At 32.2% G+C, this 27315-nt stretch overlaps 1 protein-coding gene across 5 annotated transcripts in view; it reads right to left on the reverse strand.

Moving 5' to 3' along the window:
• Positions 1-238: 238 nt before the first annotated feature.
• Positions 239-27315, reverse strand: part of ACAP2 (ArfGAP with coiled-coil, ankyrin repeat and PH domains 2) — a 97511-nt gene continuing 70434 nt past the window's right edge. For 3 of the 5 annotated variants that reach the window (XM_012733537.1, XM_012733541.1, XM_012733532.1), the window contains 14 exons: positions 20825-20876; positions 18987-19087; positions 18579-18684; positions 17476-17684; positions 17097-17166; positions 15596-15687; positions 13827-14011; positions 13353-13457; positions 12877-12972; positions 11385-11569; positions 10837-10946; positions 9701-9811; positions 7219-7280; positions 239-1626 (listed from right to left, as the gene is read on the reverse strand). In XM_012733537.1, the coding sequence (XP_012588991.1) occupies positions 1526-1626; positions 7219-7280; positions 9701-9811; positions 10837-10946; positions 11385-11569; positions 12877-12972; positions 13353-13457; positions 13827-14011; positions 15596-15687; positions 17097-17166; positions 17476-17684; positions 18579-18684; positions 18987-19087; positions 20825-20876 (1585 nt within the window). In that variant the 3' untranslated portion in view covers positions 239-1525. The remainder of the gene's footprint in view (positions 1627-7218; positions 7281-9700; positions 9812-10836; positions 10947-11384; positions 11570-12876; positions 12973-13352; positions 13458-13826; positions 14012-15595; positions 15688-17096; positions 17167-17475; positions 17685-18578; positions 18685-18986; positions 19088-20824; positions 20877-27315) is intronic. The other 2 variants (XM_004675112.2, XM_012733546.1) reach the window with 1 other exon arrangement.

Raw genomic sequence — 27315 nt, forward strand, 5'->3', positions numbered from 1 at the left:
TTTCCTTAGCAATAATTCATATATTTATCCTTATCTAATATGCAGTGATTTTTACTAAATAAGCATTATATGCATGCAATTATAATTATAATTGGCCAATTATAGAACATTTTCTTTAAATGTATTTCAGTATTATTGATGTTTAGCCAAATTTTGATTTAATGTATAACCAATTTATAAAAATCAACTTATAAGAGAAAAATGTAATTTTTCAATGTATTGTATTAGACAGCAAAAATTTTAAGCCTCTTTTATTTAGAAACTGAGAAGTAATAATACTGTGTATGTAACTTTAAAAGATTAAATTTAATTGTTGATAACATTAGAATGAAGCTGTAAGGCAAATTACTTCAGTATTTTATACTCCTGACAAGATATGTCAAAGATGGAGACAGATTAATTGTTGTATATCATGATTAAAAAGTGTATCTATAATATTTTGCAATTTAAGGGCCTGTGATTCCTATAACCAAGTAATAAAACTATATAGATGCTATGTATAATTTAAAAATATATATACACTGTGCACAAGAAGTACACAGGACATTGGGAAAAATTAAAAAGCAATTTATTGCTGTATATTTTAGTAGAAGCTAAAATGTGGATTTTCTTTTCTCCTTTTACAGAGTGGTTTTTCTTTCACTAGGAACAATATAAAAGTGTATCTTGAAATAAATTTCAAATATAAAAATGCTCTACATTATTTTATAAATCAAGGCTTCCTTTGAAAGTTACATTTTGATGAAAGCATAAGTTTGCAACATTCAAGTAACCTTTGAAACATTTTATTTACATCAATAAGCCTGTAAAGGTTTTAGAAAATCAGCCCAACAACAAAAAACTAAAACCTCTATAAATGAGATTATTTTGATTTTCTTTAAAATTAAAGGGCTTCTTTTTGCTTCCTATACATGGAACAAATGTAAAGGGCCGAATGACGCCTACCTATACAATCACTGTATGTTATGTAAATGTGCATGCAATCAGGCATGTAAGGAACATAACTAAGGAAACACTCTCTCTACTTCTAACAATTGAATTTCATGTCTATTAATAGCTAAGATACAAAAAATAAAAACACAAAATCTTCCTGCACCACCAAAAATGGCCAGGGGAGTTAAAGAAAAGATATCCTCTTAAGGCAGGCAGGAAGGGGGCTTCCACTTGATGCAGATATACTTGACTGAATGATAGGAAAAAATTCAATGCTACCACCCACTGGCAAAAGAAGAAATACTGTCTAAACTCTTAGCATATTCTAATCTACAGAGGGCCTATGTCTAGCTACAATAGCCTTTTAAACAAGTTATTTTTAATAAAAGAGATTCTAAAAGAAGGTCCTCTCCCAACTACTAGAAATCTATTTTATTTTATAAAAATATCAACAAATAGGTACCTTTTTTCTAAACCACACAGTATCTACCAAGCTTAAGAAAGTAGAATTAAAGCAGTAAAAATCTGAGTTTTCAGATGTACACACAAAAGGTATCACCAAATTTAGTATTTTCCCTTTCTTAAGAAACATTCAGAATTTTTGTGAATCTTGCTGGAAACGATTTAGTTTCTCTGGATTATTGGATGCCATTTGGGAAAAATCACGAAAAATGTCCTGGTAAGTTTCATCACCTGTATGGAAGTAAAATAAGGACACTTTAAAAAAATATATACAATTAAAGTATTAATAAACAACATTCATTTTATGGCTAGTAACAATTTTGTAATTGTCATATTAAAATTTGTTCAGACGAGCATTGTTGGGGAAAAAAAAAAGACAAATATTAGTACTAGAAAAACATATAGTAAAAACAAACAAACAAAAAATCAACTATACCTGAATAAAGCACCTCAGATGCAGCCACAGAGGAAAGTTCAGAGTTAGAAAAGAGCAAAGAGCAAGTGTTTTAAAGCAATGTAAAGAAATACATTTATTAACAATTGAGAAATGAAAATTATTTTAAATGAGGTATAGTAAACAAAGCATTCTTTAAATAAGTGTATTTCCTTTCATCAAGGACAAAAGAAAAGATCAAAAACAAATACTAATGTTTCTGATGGATGCAAGTTATTACCAAGACAAAATGATAATCAAGTGGGGGTAAATCCTCCCATTTGATATTATCTTGTAATTAAAAGATACTTAAATTTAAATAGCATGTGAAAAGCAATTCTATACTCAAATTTTAATGCTTGACTGAAACAAATGCACCTAATCCAAAGTTTACTAAATTTCTAAGATGATAAAACCTAAAAAATGACTATAAAAGCAAAGTTTCACTTAAGCTCCAGGCTTTTTTTTTTTCCCCACTAGTTCATAAGAACAAGAATGGGATTAAAAATCAAAGACATCTGTAAAATCTGAGTAATATGTATACACATATACATACAAATATATTTAGAGAATTAGCAATATTGATACAGCAGTTGAATACTGATTTTCTTGCTACAGAAATCTAAATATATACATACACATACAGATTAACTCCTCAGAAAGGAACTGTATGAAGTAAAATCGTATTTTCAAGGTAAATCATTCATCACAAATGCTTCCTATTAAGCATTAGCTTTATACAGAATCTTGGCATGATTCTGTTCTCAAGATTTAGTCTGTCATATACTGTTTTAGATATTTATTGTTGCAACATGGTTTCATAATTATTTCTCATAAGATACCTTGCATCCACCTTATTACAAATTCATTGCTGTAATTGTTGTTAATAGTGCAGTAAGTTTTGTCAGCTTCTATAAAGCAAATACTTTGAGGCAAAAGATCTCATACTAAAAGCTAAAGCATTAGAAAAAAGTTGGGAGAAGGGGGTAAAGACAATAAAAAGGTCTAACAGCATAATCCAAGATTTTCAATAAAAAATTATTTAATACTTTCAATTTCTAGTCACTGTTAATGTTAAGTCTATGTAAAAAGCAAGTTATTCAAATCTATACATAGTTTTCATTTAGCCCTGGAAATTTCCTCATGACCTGAATCATCTACTTTAAAAGAAAAAAAAAAAACACACACACACAGTAAGAATAGAATCTTAATAGGGTGACTAAACGTAACTTCCAAACCATTATTGTTATTAAAACAATCAAAGTAAAGGTTGATATGCTAGGACAACTGGTAAAACAATCCAATTATACCCAAGATTCCTTAAAAGTTCACTCCCACATGAAAAGACAAATTATAATCTATTCCCATTTTCAGCCATTCTAAAAGACAGAAACTAAGAAAAGACCAACATTAAATAACAACAAACCATACAAAATACTTAATTTTTTTGTTTTTAGATGTTGAATTAAAATATTTAAAATATTTATTGTAAACATTTTACTTTTAAAATACTATTAAACTGGAGAGTCTGTAATTTTACTTCCCATTAAAGTGTAAAGTGCAGATTATAATACAAAAATACCACACTGATTTTTTACCACTCAACACCAGATGTAACTTAAAAGGCACACATTATACATTCAAGAAGAAATAGGAAGAAGGATCTAGCCGATGCTAATGCCAAATAGTTTACAGATAGCACCAGGTGAGCATTCTGAAGTATTACAACAGTACAATGGCAATATATGGCTTCTACTATTAATAATGCATATTTTATATAACCAGCTGTGAGATTTTTTTTTCTTTTTATGGTATTCCAGTTTTTGTTAAATCACCTAGTACCTATTATACAAGTACATTTTAGTAGAACCATTGTACCATGCAAAACACACTATTAGATCTTTTATTCACTGAACTTAAGTATTTCCTTGAAGGAAAGTGTTGGTGCTACACTAGTCATCTGTTTCACTGACTTAACAGATTTTCTTAAAGTCAATACAATGCAAAAGGAGGTCTCACCACACACACACACACACACACACACACACACACACACCTCGTTAACATTCAGTTTCTAAGAAAACATTAATGGACTACCAATAGAATACCTTTCTTAGACCTCAAAATATGTTATTAGGGCACACATTACAATAACAAGTGACTGTAATATTTAATATAGTTAACACAAATTGAACTTCAATGTGACTCTTTAAATTTTATGTATAATTTCATTCATTAAAATTTTCCCTAAGGCAAATATAACTTTTCTACACTAGAACACAATAAAGAACAACCCAATATGTTGCCCCAGCAAGTTCTTCGAAGCACATTTAACAGTTTATTATGAATGGTGAACAACTAATCAGCCAACAATTATAATAATGCATTTAATCTTCAAATTACTTAATCATATTCTTTTCTCTTTAGAAAGTTAACTTTTCTATGTGCCTGGGTAATTCTGAGTTTTTTAAATGTGGACTGCTACATATTCCACTGATAGTTTTAAATAGTTTTTGATTTTGGTTAGTCAGGATTATCCACTGCAACAGTATTATGGTGACCCAAGATTTTGCTCTTAAAATGTACTCCCCTCAGAGAGATGGCAGCAGATGTGAGCCCACACCCCAGATGATCATGTGTACAATCCTGCCACTTCAGGGTTGGTTTCAGCTTCCTTCCTAATTAGACCAATGGTCAACTTTTGCCAGCAAGCCAACATACTCATTTAATCTGTAGTAGTTCAAAGCTGTGATTCTGAATAGGCTGAAAAACTGTCATCAAACAGTCATAGAGCTAGAAACTGCAGAGACTGTGGAAACCACCAAACTGGTTTCCAACAATTGAGAGTAGAGCATATTTCATCCACCCTCCCAGTCCTCTTAAAGTTAGGAATTGATAAGGATAGATACATCTTTTTCTGTAGGGAGTGTGTGCTCTTAAACAGCCTCGCATAAAATAGGGAGTCAAGGGTCCTTACAGAGTTGGAGACAGAAAGTTCAGAAGCGGAGTTTCCTACAAATGGGTTGATGATTGCCAAAGATTGTATCTCGGTCTTTTAAATGGTATAAATCTTCATTATCGACTATTGAAAATAACCGCATTTTAAAATTATCCAAAATTCTGAGGGTTTTTCTTCTACTGTTAGGCAAGAAAAGGAGCTAATAAATAAAACAACCAATGAAGTCCATGTGAGAATAATTTATAGTGAAAAGCAGAGGCAAAAATAAAGACCTACTGCCTGAGCAAACACATCTGCTTTCCAAAGGCTCATAGAAGAAAAATAGTCAGAAAGCAATTTCTGCACCATTTCACCATGTTAAATTTATAAGTTTAAAATCATTCTGCTTTAATTGAAGTCCTCTAAATAAGTTAAAAATCTAATTGATCCTCAAATAGATCAACATCTTTTTATTCTGCAAATACACAATTTCCAGAATTTTGTTCTATTTTTAGCCTCTAAACCTAAATTTGAGAATAGCTGGACATCTTAAAATTAGGCTTTTGTTCCCCAATTTTATTCAAATAAATTGGAAAAATCTGTTTTTCTATTGATAAATAGATGGTATATACTTATAAACATATTCATAAAATGACAGTGAACGTGGCATTTCAATGCTCTGAAATGGTAGACGCGAAACCCCAATCAATCTGAGCAGAATTAGAGTCTGCCAGAACATACAGGCCCTATCCCTTAAAGCTTCCCACCTGCAGAGAGAAGTAAATTACTGATCTGATGCTAATTAGTTGGGTGTAACTTTATCATCAAACACCTTCAGGAAAGAGAACTGACCAAACATTAAAGTTTAAATTTCAAGGGAAAAACTATTGAATGTAAAATCTTGATGTTCCCTCTGATCTCACAAATATCGGGTCATAACCTTTAAATACTTTTTATTTTAAAGTGCTTAAACACAAAGGCCTCAAAAATGGCCAATAATACTATTACTTAAGTATGTATTACAAAATTATAACTTATTTAAAATCTAACATTCAAGTTTAAAACAAAAAGGTGAAATTCAGAATTAACGCTGAGACTTCACCCTTAATCAGCACGCTTACATCTTGGTAAATCATGAGTCAGCAGTATTGTATGATCCATAGGATTAAAGTGGGACACCCTAGATTAGAAGTATCTAGCTGAAGTGCCTCTATGCTCAAAGTTCTTACTTGTTCCCTATTAAATTAGACCACAAATTAGTAGTAGTACAGTCCTCTGAGAAAAGAATGGCCTCATATTTATATTATATAAAATAAAAAATTAATAACTGAAAGCAAGCATAAAGCACAGAATTTTAAAAAATATTTAGAGTATATTACAAGCCACTTTAAAAATAACATATTAATATTCATTGAAAAAAAAATCAAACATACTCTTTGCAAACTGAACATTCAAGTATTTTAGTTATGAATTCCTGAAAAGTTTTAGTAATGCCTATGAATTCAACCATTAAGTTAGTAATTCATATACTCTAATCATGAAATGGAAGATCCAATAATTACTGCTTCTTTGTCAAGACTGTCTAATTAGAACATGCTCAACAAAGAAAGGAATCTGATCAGCATCTTGTTCCTTTTCTTAACATCTTCACTCAAAGGTGAAAATTACTCACTTGAGACTTGAGCTGATACTGAGTTCAGATTTCTCTAGTTAGTGTACTTTGCCATCAGGTTCGCAAAATATAGTCCTAATACTGCTATTTATCCAACAATTATTATACAATTGCTTGGGGGCAAGTCTACAAGATAAATGAGACCCTTTTCCTCTACCTTTTAAATTAATTCCACTCTCACTATGGACTTTTTCCACCTACAGTAAATTTTATTTTTAAACCTTCTACTCATTTTTAGATCAGAGTGCAAACCTCGAATTCAATCAACTTCTCCTAGGGGTTTTCCATACTTTTTATATACCAAACAGATGGTGATTTTTTTTTTCCCTGAACACAATTTATAGAAATTCCCTGAATAACAAAAAGAAAATAATAATGTTATATTCACTTGATAGTTAGAGAATTACAAAAAGAAAATGACTATTGTGCTGCTGTAAAAGTATAAAGACACATTATCATTCCATTCACTTCACTGGAATGTATATGGAAGACATCTGTACAGCAGATAAAGAAATCAGCAGCCAGAGTTAAATAGAGCAGGAAAATGTGTACTGTAATAGGAATAGTTAGAGAATTTTGAAGATTCGGAAGTTAGCAACCCCCAAGGATTCAATAAGTACAGTACATACTAACAACTCACAATTTACAAGTAAGTTATAAAAATTCTATAGTATTAAGTTAGTTTGCTAGGGAACTAAGAATCTTCCAATTGTAAACTGATAAATTCCTGAATGCATTTCTTATACTGCATTTCAGTATGGTTATTAGTGGAATATTGACCTGGCTGTCCATAAAGTCCTTCTGATTCCCGCATCTCTTCATTCATTCTTGCTAAACGTAACCTAAAATTAAATAAAATCATTTTAGATGAAGTTATACTACATAAACAATCACAAACTAATGAATTATATAAATAAGTAAAACATGTACTGATGTTTTACTTATTTTTCTTTACCATATTTGCCACTAAAATAAATGAATTTTTATCAAACCAGGCAATTTGTGATACAAAAATATTATACTTCATGTAATGCACATGCGAGAAGACAGCGAAAGATTTCTAACAAGTGCATTCAGCTCTGCTTAAGCAGGGTTCTTTCAACATCTCCAGCAGCCTGCTTCCTCCAGACTCAAGAGAGTTCCTAGTTTCTACTGTAACTTGTTAAAATTTAACTGCCCACTGGTGAAATTATCGATTCTACACTACAGAAGCAATAGCTAAAGTACCTTCTGGCTCACCCTGAAGTGAGGTAGTTTCAAACATATTTAAATAGTGTGTGTTATCTCTAAATACTGGGGATATCTTTTTAATATGTTATATAAACATTATAAAAATGAGTGAATGCTCCCATACACCATATGCCAAGGTACATATACCATAGTGGTTATGAATTCTTTTTTGGGTTATTCAACCTGGTAATAGAAAGAGATGTAGACTGACCTAAGACAACAAGAATTTCCTCCTATTTACTCACTTTAAACAATCTTTTTAGACAGGCAACTGTTGGCTTTGGCACCCCTCTTCTAGTGTGTACTGCTCACCTATCGTGTAGATCACCCATTACACTCCCAGATCTCTATCCCCTTCTTCTAATATGCTCTCTCTGGGGAGCCTCCCTGATCACCTAGGGGTTAAGTCTCAGCGCTATTACCACTAAGGCCTGAATTCAATTCCTGGCCAGGGAGCTGACCCACATCAGGCACAACAGACCTCTTCTGTCTCACCTACTGCTCCCTTTAACAGTGCATTTCAGTAGATATGGCTGACCTGGTCCCCACTCTGTCTCTGATGAATCCTCTCACCTCCTGCGCCTCTGGCCTACTTCTCAGTTCTTCTATGCAAAAAATAAACTGAAAATAATTTTAAAAATAACTAATATGCTCTCTCTGGCAACTACCTCATCTGCATGAATTTTTCATATTCCCAAAGTACTACAGGTCTACTGTATGAATAGTATGAATAGAAACATCACAAGTTCTAGCTTTGGTATCTGGACTTTTCAGGAGAGAACTATTTTCAAAATGTATTAAATGAACTGAAATCCTCACATAAAGTAAGAAAATGTAGAAAAATTTGGAACAGACATTTTTAAAGATGAAGCACTATTATGAGAATTGCCTGGGAATCTGCATCCAGGGTTGGTTTCTATTTATCATTTCTATCTAACCTTTAGTAACTTATCTGTCTCTAATTATAAATCTATAATGATTTAGTATCTAAATTTTCCTATAGTGGCCTACACAGTGACAGTAACCCCTCCAGGAGGGAAAAGGCATTGAGCACTGAGGACATATGTTTTGCTCTCTCTCTTTTTTAATTTGGCAGGAGGGTCAAGAGCACACAGATTGAGTTCAGGAGTTCAAGGCGTCAATGTGGGAGTCTCCTTCTAAGTGACCAAGAGTCTACTGTGATAGAACTCTTACTCATACAGTAGGATCAACAATTCTAGACTTTACTCTGCACAAAATAGAGTAAGTGACTTTACACAACACATGTTTAAGGTTTCCTACATGATAATGAAGAGTATATTTAACAATCACAATTCCAGAGTTTAAGACTAACAACTCTAAGATGAAAATCAAATTGAAACCTCAGAATTCCTTAACAGATCAGATTAAAATATATGCAAATATTTTAAGTTATCTTATCTTAAAATTAAGAATATTGCTCCATTTGCAACAATATGAATGGAGCTAGAAGGAATTATGCTCAGTGATATAAGCCAAAAGAAAAAGAAAAATAATAGATGGTTTCACTTACAGGAGGAATATAAGGGACATGGGGGAAAACAATAATCATAAGTAAAAACCAAAATTAACAGTTAACTATAAATCAGAAATATTCTACAGGGGAGATGGGGCAGCTATCAAAATGGAGGGAAAAGCACAAGGAACTATGGTGATGGTGCAGGGTGAATTGGTATTGAGAATTATATGGGGGTTACACCTGGAAAGAAAAAGCAAACACTGTACAAAAATGAACAATGATGTAAAAAAATACAAATAAAGTATAAAAAAATTAGGCTATTCTTTAAATTCTTTTAAATTAAAAGCACAAACACACCAAGTATCACTGCCCAATGGCAATACAACTGCAAAGGCTCTAACAACATGCAGTTGTCCTTATAATGTTGTAATTCTTGAGGTTTAATAATTCCCTGCCACTCTACCAATTCAGCCCTCATCCCAGTTCTATCCTGAGAATTAAAAGAATCCATTTTAGGGCAGTAATGTGGGAAATAATTAAAAAGAAAACACTTACAATGTCACTATGTCAGCATTGGCTGCTTCCACAGCTATACTCAAAGGGTCTTTTCCTTCTTCATCAGTAGCATGTTGATTGGCACCTCGTTTTAAGAATAAACATACCTGCCTATTTAAGGAAACAGTATTTTTCAGATATTGCCAGTAAAATAAATTAGTTTACACTTTAAAAATTAAAAGCAACACTTAATTTAAAGGAAACATTTCATTAGGAAATTCTTGATTCATTCTACAAGTATTTATTGAACATTGACTGATAAAAATTTACCAAGACTAGCATTACAGTATTAAGGTATTTTCATATTTAAACTGGCATTATACCATAGTGGAATGTGTAAATTATGTGCATAGGTATCTATAAATTTAAATAAAATTAAAGTCGCACAGGTCGCTTTGGGAAAAGGAAGCCAAAAATGTTAAGGTACATGGGAACTAGACCTTTGGAAGCAGACATGGGGTGGCACAGATTTATGGAGGTGTGAAGCTGTACTCCTAAAATGCACAGTGTTGTGAACCAAATGTTACCTCAAAAAAAAAAAAAAAAAGGACTGAATAGCCTGAGAAACTCGCACGTCACCATTAAAAATCAACTCTGACACTAAGTTTTTATACAAGACTAACACTTTGTTTGCTTTGTATCCTTTAATAGGAAATTCATTTTCAAGGCTTTTCTATTTTGGAAGCCTAAAATTTGATCCAGAAGCTACAATGTCAATACCAGAAGCTAAGAATTTACTTTAAAATTTTTACATCGGCCACCCTGTGGGAACTGAAATTACCAGTTATAAATTCTCCCCAAAAGTGTTTTCTATGTACATATTTATGAGTACATGCACAAGTATACACATAGACCTAAGTGGTGTGGCAAACTACAATGTCAGTAACAGTTTGAATACTAAAAATTATCTATATAAATTGCAAGTGAAGCTCAAAGTTTTGCAATTTTCATATGTGAAAATTAACAGTAAGACATTTCTGAACAATTTGTCTCAAATTCATTTTAAGTCAGAGGAAAAGTAGAAGTTTACAAACTACTTTTGTAGAGAAAAAGCGAAACTAAGAAAAAGAGAAACATCACTTCAAAACAAATTTTCAAATAAAATTTCCTTAAATATGTGAGTGCAAATAGATTACCCAGTATGCCCCAAGACAGTGGCATGGTGCAGTGGCCCCCGGCCTTGCACATCTCTTTGGTTCACATTAGCACCATTCTGCAGGAGAAACTCGCACGTCACCAAAGAGCCCTTGGGAAAAAAGGAAAATAAGAATGCACAAAAGGAAGACTATATATTTCTATTAAAAACAGAGAACTCAAAAATTTAATTTAAAATATAATTTACTCTAATAATCTAATTCACCCTCCACAGAAAAGAAAAATACCCCCAGCAAAAGCACAGATAATATATATTATTTCTTCCCAGGAACTAGTGCTAATAAGGTTTCAATTTGCAATTGGTGACCTAAGAAAACATACTTCTTTCATTAGAAGAACCTTCTTCCATTAAGACAAAAACTGAGCTTACGTGCAATTAAAATTAAAGTGATGCACAGAAACCACTACTCCCTTTTGTATTTTTACAACCCATCTCTTGAAGCTAGAAATAATTCTAAAGATATGTATAGAATAAATTATAATTTTTAAATCACACTATCCGTGAAAATCTCAATGTAGGAACTCATACCCCTAACACAGCCTGAATAAGTGGCGTTGCTTTGTTTTCCTCTGAATTAGCCCAGTTCACATCTGCACCATGAGCCAAAGCCTCGGCCATTTTTGGAAGATTTTTTTCATATGAAGCTCTGTAAAGCTGAAGTCCTGGATTAAGATGCTTAGAGTCAAGAAACACAGAATCTTGCCTTTCTCCCTCTGAAAAGCAAAGACAAATTACATCATTAAAAATGAGCTCTTGGTGGGGAGAGAGAAAACAGGAAGTTTTTGTTACATGGGTTGAAAGTCTCAGTTTTATAAAATGGAACGTTCTCTGGGTGGATAATGGTGATGATAGCACCAAATTGTGAGCAGAATTAACGTCACTGAACAAAAACTTAAAAACTGGTTAAGGTGATAAAGTTTATGTTATGGATATCTTACTACATTTTTTTTAATGACCTCTTATTTGTATCACAGTGTGAATATTTTTTAAGAAAAGCCACTAGTGGCCCTCCCTGGTGGCGCAGCAGGTTAAAGCACAGCACTGAGAATCTAAAGCGCTTCCGCATGAGTTCGATTCCCGCCTGCCCCGGAGGTGATCACATGGCGCGGCAGACCTCTCCTGACCCGCCCGCTGCTCCCCTCAGCAGTGTACTTCCTCGATCTGCCTGTTCTGTTCCCCACTCTGTCTCTGGTGAAGCCTTTCGCCACCCCTGAGCCTCTGGCCTGTACCCCAGTTCTGTATGCACAAATAAATAAATCTTTAAAAAAAAAAAAAAGAAAAGCCACTAGTTTAGCAGTATGAGGTAATGGAGGTTTTCAGGTTTTTTACTTCCCATAGTCTAATCATTCCCCCGTCAACCTTCTTCTCTTAGGAAGACACCAACTGGCATTTCAGTACCAATGTGGTCATGCCAATACCCAGTCGGTAGGTTAATTCTCTGTAGTACATTAAAATAGGTATATTACTATGAGCCTGGACTTAAGGTCTCAGAAGCACTAATAACAATTCCTAAAGAATGTTACCATTAGATCAAATTCCCCTTTGTTCCTGGGCTGGCCCCCAATACCATCAAAATTTCCAGGAAAAGCAGATCAAATAATTTGAAGTATGTTTACTATCCTGTGATTTTATAAGACTGAAATCATGAAATGAAAATTTAGGAATAAAGTCTCAGTCAGAAGTAAAATCTAATGGGAAGGGAACTGCTAATGTGTTTCTCCTAATAAGAAAAGAGAGCCATAAGAAAAAATGAAGAGTAAAATGTACATTCTTATAGATTTAAAATTATCCTTAGCAACCAACAAGGCACCTTCTGCATGTATCACAGGGGTTAGAAGGCTGGACAGCTAAGAGAAAAACAGCAAATACAAAAGAAATAGGTGCTTTCTCATTTGTATTACTCCTCCCTATAGACCACTGCCTTGCAGAAACTATTTAATCAATATTAGACATTTTGTCACGTTATTTTTCAGCAAACAATTAACAAATTCAATTAACATTGAATTTCACTAAAACTCACCAGGTTCATATAAACTATTGGCTGACACTGTGGACGGTAAAGATTCTCTTCCATCATCACAGCTCTGCTGGATTCCACTGTCATTACTTTTGACTGCTTTTTTAAAATAAAAAAATCAGCTAGTGATTAAAGTTCATGTCATTTAGAAAACAACCTCCCACAAAGTTTTAAAATAAGCTGCTGATATGTCAACGTGAACTTAGCCACCAACAATAGAATACGTTTAACACCATTTTAATCCATTTGAACACTCAGCTTATCAAAATGTGAATCACAAAATCTGAAAATAAACTTATTTTCAGATGTGTAATGCATCTCATTACCCCATACTAAGTCAGGAGTGGTAAAGAGCTTACTTTATTGTATGACTGTAAGTAATGTGTAATTCTGAGACAATGGGTTACATCTAGAGAAATGGCCACACGCACAATGACCACTGGCACAGACTTGGAATGCTCCACAAGAGTAGTACTTACTACTACGTAGTTTTGAAGAAGTATCAAAGTAGGAGAAGAGTGAATCTAGCTCATCAGGACAGAACAGAGACTCCCGCCTGGCCTCGTCGCTATTTACAGCAACCACTGGGGACATGCAAGTTAGCAAAGCACAAAGCAGGCCGTAAGAAGGGAAAAGGGCAGGAAAAACATTACTGGGAAAATTTAGGAGGAAAAAAATAGGAAGGATATTAGGTGGATAATCAGATATTTTAGGGCATGATTGATTTATAATTCCCAACTCCCCCTGCATTTTAAGCATTTTTATTCCTTAGAATATACACATTACCTAGACATGTGAGTTACCAAGACACTATTTAAAGTTAAATATATAGAAATTCAATTTTCCTTAAAATATGCAGGAGGAAACAGTTTATAGCACTAAAAAAACCTATCATCTACAATTACAAAGTAACTTCAACTTAAGAAAATGTTTGTATACACAAGTTGTGATACCTGAACTTAGAGAAGATGCTCTGACTTGGTCACTTGGCCCAAGTTTAGAAATGCTCAGCCTCTTTTCTTCACAACTTTTAGAGACAATCTTTTTTTCCTGCTCAGGTGTTGATGATAACATAGAATATTTATCCACAAATTTTCTCTCCACATATTTTGCTCTGATATATGCCTCTTTCTCCTGTCTGGTATACATAAAAATGCCATGTTATACTTAATCTCTTAGCATGACTAATAGTGTAAAGAAGCGATGTAGTGAATATCTACAATTAAAGTCACAAAATAAAATAAAAGTTAAAACTGAATTTGGGACATTATACAAAATACTTTCCTTCAAACAAAATACAACTAATTAACTGAAAAATCTCAAGTATTAACATGGTACACTTTTTCTCTTAATTTCTATGCCCATTCATTTTCTATAAATGTTCCCTTGAAACCAAGAGCACTACAAAAACATATAGAAACTAATTTTTAAATTAAACATAAATGTAATAAATTAAGTCACATACTGAACTATCAATACTTAACATTATTAAAAAAAAACACTTGAAAACAACACAGCATTCTAACCTGAGAGAGTCATATTTTACACATCTGATTTATGGCACCATCATAAAATGCTCAATCTATTTATGCCATTCCTTACTTATAACCTTTAAAAATGCTCAGATCTTTGGGCCTCACTGGTGGTGCAAGGGGTTAAATCAGCACTAAGATATGGGTAGCCACTTCAGCAAGAGTTTGATCCCAGACCAATGAGCTGACTCACATGGTGCAGCAGACCTCTCCAGTCTCACCTACTGCTCCCCTCAGCAGTATATTTCAGTAGATCTGCCTGTTTTGCTTCCCACTCTGTCTCTGGTTAGTCTTCTCACCCTTCCCCCACACCTCTGGCCTACACTCCAGCGCTTATATGCATAAATAAATAAAATAAATATTTTTTTAAATGCTCAGGTCTTTCACTAAAATGGAAAGATATTTTTCAAGGTCTAAAATAATTCAAACCAACTACATGTTAGCAAATTAATAAGAAGGTTTAAATGACTTTTAGAGAGTAATATACTTTAAAAAATATTGTGTGTGTGTGTATGTGTGTAGATGTGGTCAAACATCTAATCCTAAAATGAGATTATGGCAAATACAATTGTAATGCTAAGAAGAAAAAATATCCAAACTAAAATATCAATAACAAAACAAATTATGTACCTGGAAGGCAGTCTGAGTCATCTCATTCAACGAACCTCCAAAACACTGAAGTATAGTTTCAAACACAGCAATTAAGCACTTACCCACTATCAGAAACTATCTTTTTCACAATTAATTCAACATCATAATGCCATGTACATAATTACCAAATATTTGAACTAAATCAAACAATGAAAAATCATTCATTGCAGATAGCAGACACTTGACCTTTGAGACATTAATGAACAGATTATCTCTTTTTTAAAGAACTGCCACTAATAGAACTTTGGTCTGATTTTAATTGCTAAGAGCTGTCCCATTCCTACGTAAAGAGCCTTAATTTTAAGAATCTGTCATCTGGAAACTACCTGATTATCTGTTCAGTTAAATGTAATTATCTAATTAACATAGCCAAGTAAAAGAAAGTCACTTCTTAACAGAAACAGTAATTATCTCTTCTAAACAGTCTGTTCCAATATTACATCTCAGTCACAGTGAAAAAAAAAAATCATACATTATTATTATTCCTGATTTGCAGCTGGAAAAAGGTAACCTATTAAGATAACTGAAATAATAAATACCTTTGTCCTGGTTGTGGTTTCTTTATCCCCATTTTTTCCACTTTAGCTTCATAAACTCTATTTATAACATCATTCCCCAACTCACACATAAGCTATAAAATAGGAAAATAGAAAATGGCAAATACAGTTGTATTAGGCTATTAAATTCTAAAAAATTCTTTTATAAAAATTCATAAATCTGGCCTTCCCTGGTGGCGCAGCGGGTTAAAGCATAGCACTGAGAATCTAAAGCCGCTTCAGCATGAGTTCGATCCCCGCCTGCCCCAGAGGTTACCACATGGCGTGGCAGACCTCTCCTGACCCGCCCGCTGCTCCCCTCAGCAGTGTACTTCGTTGATCTGCCTGTTCTGTTTCCCACTCTATCTCTGGTGAAGCCTCTCACCACCCCTCAGCCTCTGGCCTGTACCCCAGTTCTGTATGAATAAATAAATAAATCTTAAAAAAAAATTCATAAATCAAACACGGCTGATGTAATTATTCCTCTGCATATCCTGTAATTGCTTACTCCACAAACAAGTTTAAGGATTAAACAAAGTAAGACAAGGAGTAAGAGCAATATCACTATTTTGCCATTCTTCACCAGAAAATCTCCCACAGATTACCGCTCCTATAAAAAAGTGTTTCTCCCCACCCATCTGCTTTACTAGTTTCTGCTCCTCTATTAAAGCTGGTATAAAGCTGCACATTATTCATAATGTCTGGTACATTAAAGCATAGAGTCTTAAGGTCAGACAGTTAAAGCTTCCGGTAATTCAAAATCAAAGCAAACTACTTTCTCCTTAATCTTGATAATGTAAGTAGTTCAAAATACTTTGCTTAAAAGTTTTGGTCATTTTTTAAAACAGATGTTTCACAATAATCACACAATTTTTTTTTATTTTACATAACTAGATTACCATTTTACCTATGGATTAATATTAAAATACATGCCCATAAAGAACACAATTTTTAGACAGAAATAAATGCTGAATATACCAGCAATTTTACAATATGGAAAAATAAACAATGAGTAATTAGAAGAATACTATTCAGAGCTATGAAATTTTTAAATTTGATCAGAAACCCAACTGTGATATAGATAGTAATCCTTACATGGGAAAAAGTAATAATAGTTTGATAACTACTATCTTAACAAAATTCAGTCTGCAAATGATCCCATGTTAAAATATCCCAATGCTAACAATATGTGATTACAGTCCATTATGGAACTTATTACAATATATCCATACACTTTTAATAACAAAAATCTATGTAACTATTAAACATTAATATTAAGATACAAAATCTAAAATTTTTTTTTAGAAACATAGGAATGCAGTTTTCTTAAAAGGTTACTAGTGCTACACAGACTTAATTTTAAAACACTGGATAGTCTCAAATATATCCCAATACAATTTAGTTCATTGTCTGCAGCAAGCAACATATATATTTGTAAACAAAGGACATAAAATCTTGACATTTTTGTGAAAATGAGATATTTTTAAGCAAATGTTTACCTTACCTTTAAAAGTTCAGGCTCCCAAGTGTCTAAAGTTAAAGATCGAACTTTTGAAAAGTGAACTCCAAGACTCCTAAAGGGAATCAGGAAAGAGCATTAATAATCTAGCACATCTCAATTTACATATTTATGAAAAGATTTTTATTTTTACGTGATATAGTCTCTAATGTAGTCCTCAAAGCATTATAAATAGACAGATCTCCAGTTAGTAATGAATGGTGAAACAACATCCTTGAAAATGTTCTACAAACTAGAAGTTTATCTATTTTATAAAAGCAAAAAGATATTAACTAGAAATTGGACAAATGGAAAAAAGGTTCTCCACCCAAAGGAACATGGCACTTCACATGGTGTGCCCATCCCCCTGCATAGGCCAACCTACCGGTGAATCCCAGAGCATTCAATACACAGGGTGATGCCCAGGTTGATGCTGGCCCACCGTGGGTCTGCCAGACCACAGTCACAACAGCTGGCATTGCCAGGGATACACTGGACTCGCTGCAGGGCACTTTCCCCTTTCAATAATTTATCTTTTGACTCATTTCCAGAATCCAGGCTTCCTGTGGATGGTGATGATTTCCTATCCAGCTTCTAAAAGAATTAAGAATTATTTGTTAAATATATATACATACATACATACACACATATATATACACACACAAGCACATGTGTGTATTTGTATGTATGTGTGTGTGCACATGTATAAAATACTTTTACACACTACATGCTCCAAACGAAAACTTCTAAAAAATAAATTAAAGGTCTTTTACAGGACTAGGTTAGGCACTGTTTTAGGCATCAGAGTTCAAGAATGGAAAGATCTAAGTTCCTCCATCAGTTTGCACTTAGTCTCATGGGGAGAAACACATAAACTTTGAGTATTATATATATTAGATAAAATAAACGTACATAACCCTTGAGAACTAATCATTTCCAACTAATTATTTCCAACCTAAAAATGCCATACCTAACTAAATTATCAAAAAATATGATGATGAAGACATTTTTAGAGTAGACTCACAAATAACCTCTTTTTCAGGAAGCTCCTAGAGGAATGGTGAGCTCTATATCTCAAGACTTACTACCTTGCTCCAAAGAGTTTATAAACTGATTGGGAAGCTAAAGTCAGATTACGAGCCAAAACTCCTTATTAAATCTGTCTTCTCCAGGGAGATCTCTACTGAGACAAACTGTGTTTTCCCATTTTTTTTTAACAGTTTTACTTTTAATACCCTTTCAGGCTTTTTATACTTTATTAAAAAATTGGGGGATGGGGGAAAACACATCAGAATGTATATGTCAATCTGGGGCACATACCAAATTAAAGAAACATACAAAAAATCAAATCTAGATTTTAAAAATAAAACCCCTTTTAACAACATTTAACTCATCCTCCATGGAAAAAATTATAATAGTACAATTTTGCAACTAATATTAAAAACTCTCAGTAATATGTCATTTGGCATTACAGTATTGTTAGCTAACCTCTGATTCATCACCCTTCTCTCTATAAGCAGTAGCAATACTGGTCTGAACGGCCTTAATCCATGCCTGGCGCAGCTTTTCAGAGTCTGCCTGAAGCATACAACTTCTAAAAGATAAAAAAAAATATTGCTTTTTTTCAGACATCATATTAGCAAAAAAATAATAATACCTGATATATATGACTTCAGTTGATCAAGACAGTTTCTATTTTATAAACATAACTGAATAGTTACATAAATATCTAACCATAATACGTGTATACCAAGCTACTGACTTTTACCTTTAAAGCACTTTATCCCTCTGAAGTACAAGTAATCACAAATGAAACACAAATCTTGCTCTACTCTGAAAAGTTGAGACAAACTATACAAACATACATGGACTCTCAAATTCTTTAGAGCCACTCACTTTGTTGGAGAGACCACCTCAAAGCAGAACCGTCTTTCTATGTCTTCACAATGTTTCACTGTGCAGAGCCTTAGATCTTCTACTACCACAGTGGGGTTATCCTACAATGCAAAACAAAACTCCTATATTTATCAACACAGATTTTTAGCACACTATCAATAATACCATACTTCCAAATGTTAACTGAAAAAAATTGCCTAATTTTAAAGATTTCAAAGTATATATTTGAGATATAGGATATAAACTTAGATACATTAAACCTAATTTTGACCTGCTGGTAATTTTAGCTGGCTCATAAAATTACTATCAGATGATTAAACAAAGTAGATTATAAGGAGCTTAATTTAAAATGTGTTAATTAACTTGTAGGTGCTCAATAAATATTAACTTCCTGTTAACTTTCTTCTCTATTCAGTACTCTCCTGATCCTATCTCACATGATAAAAGCTATTATTTTCTCCCACAAAAGGATCTAATGAAGTTTAAATATATAACAACAACAACAACAACAAAACCCTATACATATTTCTTAAAATATCTAAGAAAATAAGAAAGGTTGTCAACATTTTCTAGTAGTTAATATATAAACTCAAAAGCAAATTTATCAGAGAAGAAATAGACTAATTATAGTCAGAATAAAGGATTTGTATTGAAACAATCTGCTAAGTAAAAACAGTCAGCAAACTAATGTTCCTTTCCCTTCTAATCATTTTAACATACTAATGTTCTGTGTAATCTCAGTATTTCTTTCAATGAATAAAAGTTCCTCCCCGGGCCTTCCCTGGTGGCACAATGGGTTAAAGCGCAGCACTTAAGAAGCTAGCCACAGCCAGGGAGCTGACCCATATGGTACAGCAGACCTTTCCTGTCTTGCCCGCTGCTCCCCATGTACTTTGTCAATTTGCCTGTTCTGCTCCCTATTCTGTCGCTGGTGAATCTTCTCATCTCTCCTGCACTTCTGGCCTGCATAAATAAATTAATCTGTGTGCATAAATAAATAAATCTTCAAAAAAAGAAAAAAGTCCCTTGCCTTAAAATATGGTCCAAAAAAAGTATATATATATATATATATATATATATATATATACACTATGAACAACAAATTGAGAGGTTTCTATTTAAATATCTTCAAACTTATATTTTGATGGTATCATCTTTCCATATTCTTTTAAAAAAAAAGATTTATTTATTTATACATACAGAACTAGGGTACAGGCCAGAGGTTCAGGGCCGTGGGAGGATTCACCAGAGACAGAACAGGGAACAGAACAGGCAAACTGATGAGGTATACTGCTGAGGGGAAGCAGTAGAAGGATGAGACAGGAGAGGTCTGCTGTGCCAACGCCCTAGCCAGAACTGAACTGGTGCTAAAGCAGTGCTGGAGCTAGTTTTGTAGCTGAGCTTTAACCCACTGAGTCACCAGGGAGGGCCACATCTTTCAATATTCCTACTCTCTATGTCATTTGGCCCTAAGGTAGTATTTCTTTAAAAGGCATCCTGTTTTTCAGACTCAAAATAGTATTATGGTATGGTAGTGCTATTCCTGTACACAGCTATACAAAGATACATAAAGAAATAAAGTAATAATCCTGGCACACACACATACACAAAATTTCATCTCACAGCTAAGGATTAAGAAAGAGTTAGGATTCAAAATGACTGCTTTTAAGGAATAAATATTAATACTTTCCACTGGAGTCTTAGTATGTATAAACAGAACTAGTAAACACTCATTTTGCAAACATTATTACTTATGAACTTCAATTCTTTACCAAGATGAACAGATAAAGTAAAACTGGGGGAATCACTGGAATTTCACTGAATTACTTAGCACCTACCTTAAACTTTTTCTGGTAAACCAACTGATTGTTCTGTATTGAAAACCAGCGTCTAAATAAATAAAAAATAGATTAAATTTTCACAAATATAATTTCAGTTGTTAGAAATATTTGGAAAGCACTAGAAAATATCAGCCATGGCAATTACATTTTTTGAGAGTGCACTGTTTTGCTTTATATAAACTGATGTCAATAAGGTAACTACTGAAAGTAAAGAATAAGCAATTTTAACCACAGATTATGAAATTTACTATATTTTGATTTGACAGAAATGTATATCCTAATAAAAGCTGCTGTTGTTTATGCTATCACCCAATAATTTTTAGTATAAATTCATGGCTTTTTGAGGTGCTTCATAACTAAAATCTTTCCCCCAAAACAACTGCTTTAAGACTGACCATTGTATACAATAAAACATTGAAATAAATGGTGCTGGTTTTCAACCTTTCTGCAGTTAATTCAGCAAGCAGATAATTCAGCAAGCATTTGATTAAGCAAAACAAAAACTAATCAACATTTAAGAACTGATATCCAACAGGAGATATTGCCAATTGACTTGACCTTTCATTATATAAAGTATTCCAAGCAGAGTAATCAAAGTTATTAATAAAAATGATTCACCTAACTACTTACATTGTTCAGCTCATTATTACAAATTATTAGGCAACCAATCTACTTGCATTCTTCTTTAGAAGAAAAAGTTAAACTACATATGGCATACTTAATTCTAATTTTTAAAAGAGTAAAAGAACCTAAAGATTAAAAAAAAAATCACAGCCAAAGCCATTCATAAAAGAAAGCAAAAATTCTCATCAAGCATGAAAGGTAAAACAATATTTGAGTATTATTTTAAAATTAGTTTCATGTGAGATGATTTCTTTCGTAAACATTAGTTATTAATCTATTAGCAGATAGAGATTCTACCTTTTCACTGATACTAATACAAAATAAATTTTATTTACACATACTCAGAATTTCTATTTTTAAAAATTATTTCTCCAAAGTTGAGAAAATGATCAGAAATGCTTTTCTATTTAAAACTAGACAGATTGTTAGATTCTCCTGCTACTTAAAAAGGTATTACCTTTACCATTAAAATAGAGCTTTGTTAAATAAGCATCTAGATAAAACCAAGTGAATTGCATTTAAATGCACATAATCAAGAGGGAGGCTAGAAAAGGAAGAACATCTGAGTCTCTCTGCTTTGGGACACATGGGTAGTTAGAAATGTTAAAGGAAATACCTATGAACAAAATGGTACAGCCCTGCCACATGGGATGACATGCAATGGAAACAATCTCTGACACCAATTAAAGTATTTTGGAACAGAGTGAACTAACTATATTAATGAAAATTCTTATGTTTTGTAGTGTAGAAATCATATTATATAATTTGATTTAAAATAAAAAAAAACTACAAGGATTTGTATACTATGGAAAACACCCACCCATATAGCCATGTAAACTTTTCATGCTTTTGAGGTTTTCAAAAAATAAATTGTTTTTGACCTACCACGTATTAGGATACAGAACTCTAAAAATAGTACCAAAATACTACAGATTTTTTCTTTTGCTAGACTACTTATTATCTTTCATTATTAACTCTATAGATGACATATATCAGTATTTCTGAAATCCAGTTTCCCTGCCGCCTATCTGCTTCTGTAACTCTCTCATATCATCAATTCTTGTACTCTCAGGGGGAAAAAAAAAGCTACATTTTATTTTGTTCACATCTTCTAAGGCAAAAATTCGCATAGTGTATATCTGAGATAGAAAGTTAATTTCAATAACTAAGATCTTTTATGGCTTGTAACACTCTCCTTCTCTGCCCTAATATATAAAAAAAGGAGCTAACTATCTTTGTCTATACTGATCAAGACTTTAGTCAAGTAGTAAAGTAGAATATATTCTTAATTGCACCTATAGAACAGTCACAGCTATTATGACGTATAATACAAGGAAAAACGAGACAACTTCTAGCCTACTGAATATTTGAAAATACTCAATATTTAAAGTTCAAGTTATCTGCACTTTAAGGTACTTAAGAGGGATATTTAAATCAAAAGGAAAAGTTTTGGAAAATATTGTGCTGACAACTATACTATATTCTGTAAGATTCAAAGACTGACTACAAAGCCAAAATACGAAAGGTTTTCAAAAAGAAAAATTTCTTAATTCATTAAGAAAAATGAGAAACCAGTTTATCTCCAACTCAAATTGAATTAACGCAATAAAGGTTTTAGACCAAAACATTAAATAAATAAATATTAATATTTATATACAATATTAATATATTTATACACAATCTTAATATATATTTATATGCAATATTTATATATATATATTAATATTCCAGATAACAAAATGGCAAGGGGGTGTGGAGAGACATAAAATAATACATCAATTATCTTCTAGCATGTTTGATCGCTTCGTCCCAGAACTGCATTTAAAATAAAAAATATAGGTGAAGTGAAACTTCTAATTCTATAGAGGTTCCACCACCAAAGGATAATGGTGATGGGCTTGTACACACAGCCATATAGATGCCAAGTGAACATTAAAAAAAATAAAATCCTGTATAGTGTATTCCTTGTTTCAAATTCAATTTTTCACAAGAAAAAAGCAAATTGGTGAAACAAACAAAAAACAAATCTAAGAATTGATGTTTCCTTTCAACACACAATTAATTTGGTTACTATCAAAAGGCCTTATTCTTGGATATTACTTATAATTTTTAAAAAGCACTTACTAACTTCCCTTAAAAATTATAAATATTCTTTGGGTAATTATAAACATCAAATGTTCTTTTCCAGATTAAAACAAATTGAGATAAACAATGAAAAGGTATAATTCTATTTATATTTTCCTCCCAATTTATAACATTTGAGACTTTACATCCATTGCAAGTAATCCAGCTGAAAAGCAGGTTAATTATGAGCTTTCTCGTGCCAAAGAGGAAACTGGTGTAAGGTAGGGGTGAGGGGAAGGAAGCCATTTGGTACCTGATATGATCGGGCTTTTTCCTGTCATGTGAAAAAATGGGGCAGGATTAAAACAAAAGGGAAAGGTAGTAAAGAATGAAAATGCAAATGTGCAAAATAAGCAAAGGACTAGCATGATATAAAAATAAAGCAAGAATTAAAGGAACAAGCTTCAGCTCATAACCTAATAATAAAAAATAACTGCTGCATTTTGTTCACATTAGACATATGTGCATCTGTACAATTTATTCCAACTCAGAAATTTGAAACACTAATATTTCAGAAATATGCGAAGCTTTTTTTTGAATATTATAGTATAGAAAGTTCTGGTAATACTTTGCATACCAGGGCATTCCTCTACTACTATTTTGTCTCTACAGCCATCACTATAAAATATAAACAGTACATTTCCTTAATTTAATAAGCTGGTCTTAAAAAAAATAAGGGAAATAATCACTGTAGATATATCTATATAAACTTGAAACAAATGAAAACTTTTTATCATAAAGTGGCTTACAAATTAAAAATTTCAAAGATAATAAAATATTTTCAGTCAACAAGCATTCCTTCTACTTGCTTGCACCCTTTTCATCAAATGATAACAGAAACCCTAAGGTCACAGTAACTAAAGTTTATCTATACATTTCTCATTTTTTAAAAGAGGCCATAAAAGAAAAAACTTAGTATTTGTACAACAGCACATAGAAAACTTTGCTTTAAGAAAATGGATAACACATCTTGCGCTTAATATTTTCTAGTTCAATGGTGAATGAGCAACACAGTCTATGCTAATATTTACTTGTTCATTCATCTTTTGTGAATTTACCATGAAAAAAAAGAGAGAGAAATACATAGTTACTATTATTCCAACTAACTTGTTTGAACCTGAAGTGAAATTGCCAGCATGAGAAAATGACCTAATAGGGAAATACTATCTTGGCAAATCTCACTGTCTTCAGAAAAATATGTATTATAGACATAAATAGCTCATGGGACACACACAAACTAGAAAACTGAAATCAATCAGTAACAAGCTCAACAATCCACCTAGGACACATAACTTTTCACACCTTATGTTATTTAATTACATCACATAAAACATTATCCCTTCAGTTAAATTTCAAGTTATAAAATAATAGTTTCAAGATGCACTTAGATTTTACGAAGAACATCAGGCTGTCCTTAGTCATACTCACATTTTTCAGGAAGGAGGTCTTTTTAAAAGGCTAATTTTGAAAAATATAACATGCCGTTACCCAAACTATAGGTAAAGGCAAATTTGTCATCTTATGATTGGTACTTTATTGTGACAAGGGGAAAATCAATTAAACCTAATCCACAATCTAAATAAGAAAGAGAAAGAGAGAGAGAGAGAGAGAGAGAGAGAAGAGAGAGAGAGAGAGAGAGAGAGTGTGTGTGTGTGTGTGTGTGTGTGTAAACAATAAGCAGAAAAAACATTATGCCTGAATGGTGAATCCCTAGATTTTTAAATACTTTATTCAGAGGCTAGACTATATAAAATCAAACTGGATAGAGAACTAATTACAGAAGTAGGGCAGACTCTAAAATCATAAATAGGTAAAAGAAAATTATTCACTGACATTTCCTAAGTTAATTTTTTATAAAATTCACATAAGTAATATATATTCAAATATAGATACAAATTGTATTGAAAGGAGCAAAAAATTACAAGTTGCATTTAGATTTACTCTTTCGTCTTCCTTTCAGTTACTGATCTAAAACCTAAAAGAAATTATGTATTGACTTTTGTTTTTAATTGTGAAGTTTTATAGAAAGTTTATATGCTAGATTCTTTGCAAGTCTATTTTCTACTGATATTTCCATTAAAATGTTATTTAAAGGCATATCAAATGAAATAAATTAGCTAGCTATCATTCTTCATAGCAAGTTTTTATTGTATCAGCCTCTAAACATTTTTAAATCATTTTAAAACTAATTTTTAATAACTAAAGTTATATTTTATCAAGCAAGATTTCTTGAAATTTCCAAAGCAATCTGTAAAAAAACAATGTTTTGTGCCTCAATTTTGTCACAGACCAGTTAGTTATGTAGTCTGTATATATACATTGCTTTACTAAAAATTAAGGCATTGAACTAGAGTCCATAATTCTAATCAATAATTATCATCTCTCTACATACAGTTGACTCCTCCTTTACTAAGCAATCTCATTTCTTAAGATACTGCTTTTTCACTTCGCAAATGGCAGGTAATAAGTTTACAGCTGAGAATTTAACAATTATCCCCTACTTGATTTTAGATTCATTTTAATATCTATGCCAATTAGTCAAATTCATAAAGCAAATAGTGAATAATGAAAAGGCTTATGCTTAAATCATAACTTTCGTCTACTGCTCTAAATGGCAACACAATTTTCCACTAACACTTACTGTGCTTCATTTTGAAGTCTGAGAGCATTTCTTAATGAAGAAGTCCATGGAAGTTCATTTCATTTCTTCTTAACATAATGGTATAGTTTCTATGGATTTATTGTATTTCACTGTGTTAAACTTTAAGTAGGTTGTTTTGAAATCTGAAGGTTAAAATTCAATTCTAACATTACCTCATGAAACCATACTGGCTAAAAAAAAACCTTTATTTATTATAAAAATATGAGAATCTATCATTATTTTTTTATTTCAACTTCCTACTCTGACTAGGAAATTGCCAGGAAAACTTAAAAGACTGTTATCCTAACTTTTACAGTTTAGAAATATAATTTTCATTTTCACTTTACAATAATCAAAACTATTTCTAACCAGGCCACCTTAGCTGGTCTTCCTATACTCATAAATGTTTTTAAAGTTCTATATAACACAAAGAGGTTCAATATCAAATTCAAACATTATTATTTCCAATTTATATTCATTCCCAGGTATGAAAAAATCACTTCAAATAAAAAACACTATATACCATTTTAATACCAGCAATATATCAAATGCTAAGAAAAGCTCATATCACAACATTTGAAAATATCAATGAATTTTTTTCTATAAAACTTCAAAACAAGAAACCAAAGCAAGTACACTGAAACAATTCGATAAACTGATTTGAACATAACTGCTCAAATCCAAGCATAACTGCTTCCATTCAAATTAATGAAAATGTATACTAAACTAAACTTACCAAGAAAACTCTATTTTGTTAATGTCCATGTTTTAAAAAGAAAACAATCTTCTCTATCATTAAGTGAATTCATATCCTGTTCAAGCAGTAAATAAAATATACACTCAACCAATAATAGAAATAGTAAATCAATTAGCCACAACCTAGAACTACTCTAATTTAGTATAAAATTTCTTTTTATGCTTAGAGAGGTATCTTTGAATAAAGGTTAATCACTATTGTTCAAAAATAATCATGGCACAACAATATTTTAATACCTACATCTCTGAAATTATTTCACTTTATTATATCGCTACATGAGAAAATACCCAAAAAATTACATATTCACTCATTTAATAGACATTTGCTAGTTTTATATTTTAT

The sequence above is a fragment of the Condylura cristata genome, unplaced genomic scaffold (assembly GCF_000260355.1).
Source record: "Condylura cristata isolate star-nosed mole 26May11 unplaced genomic scaffold, ConCri1.0 scaffold00003, whole genome shotgun sequence".
NCBI lineage: Eukaryota > Metazoa > Chordata > Mammalia > Eulipotyphla > Talpidae > Condylura > Condylura cristata.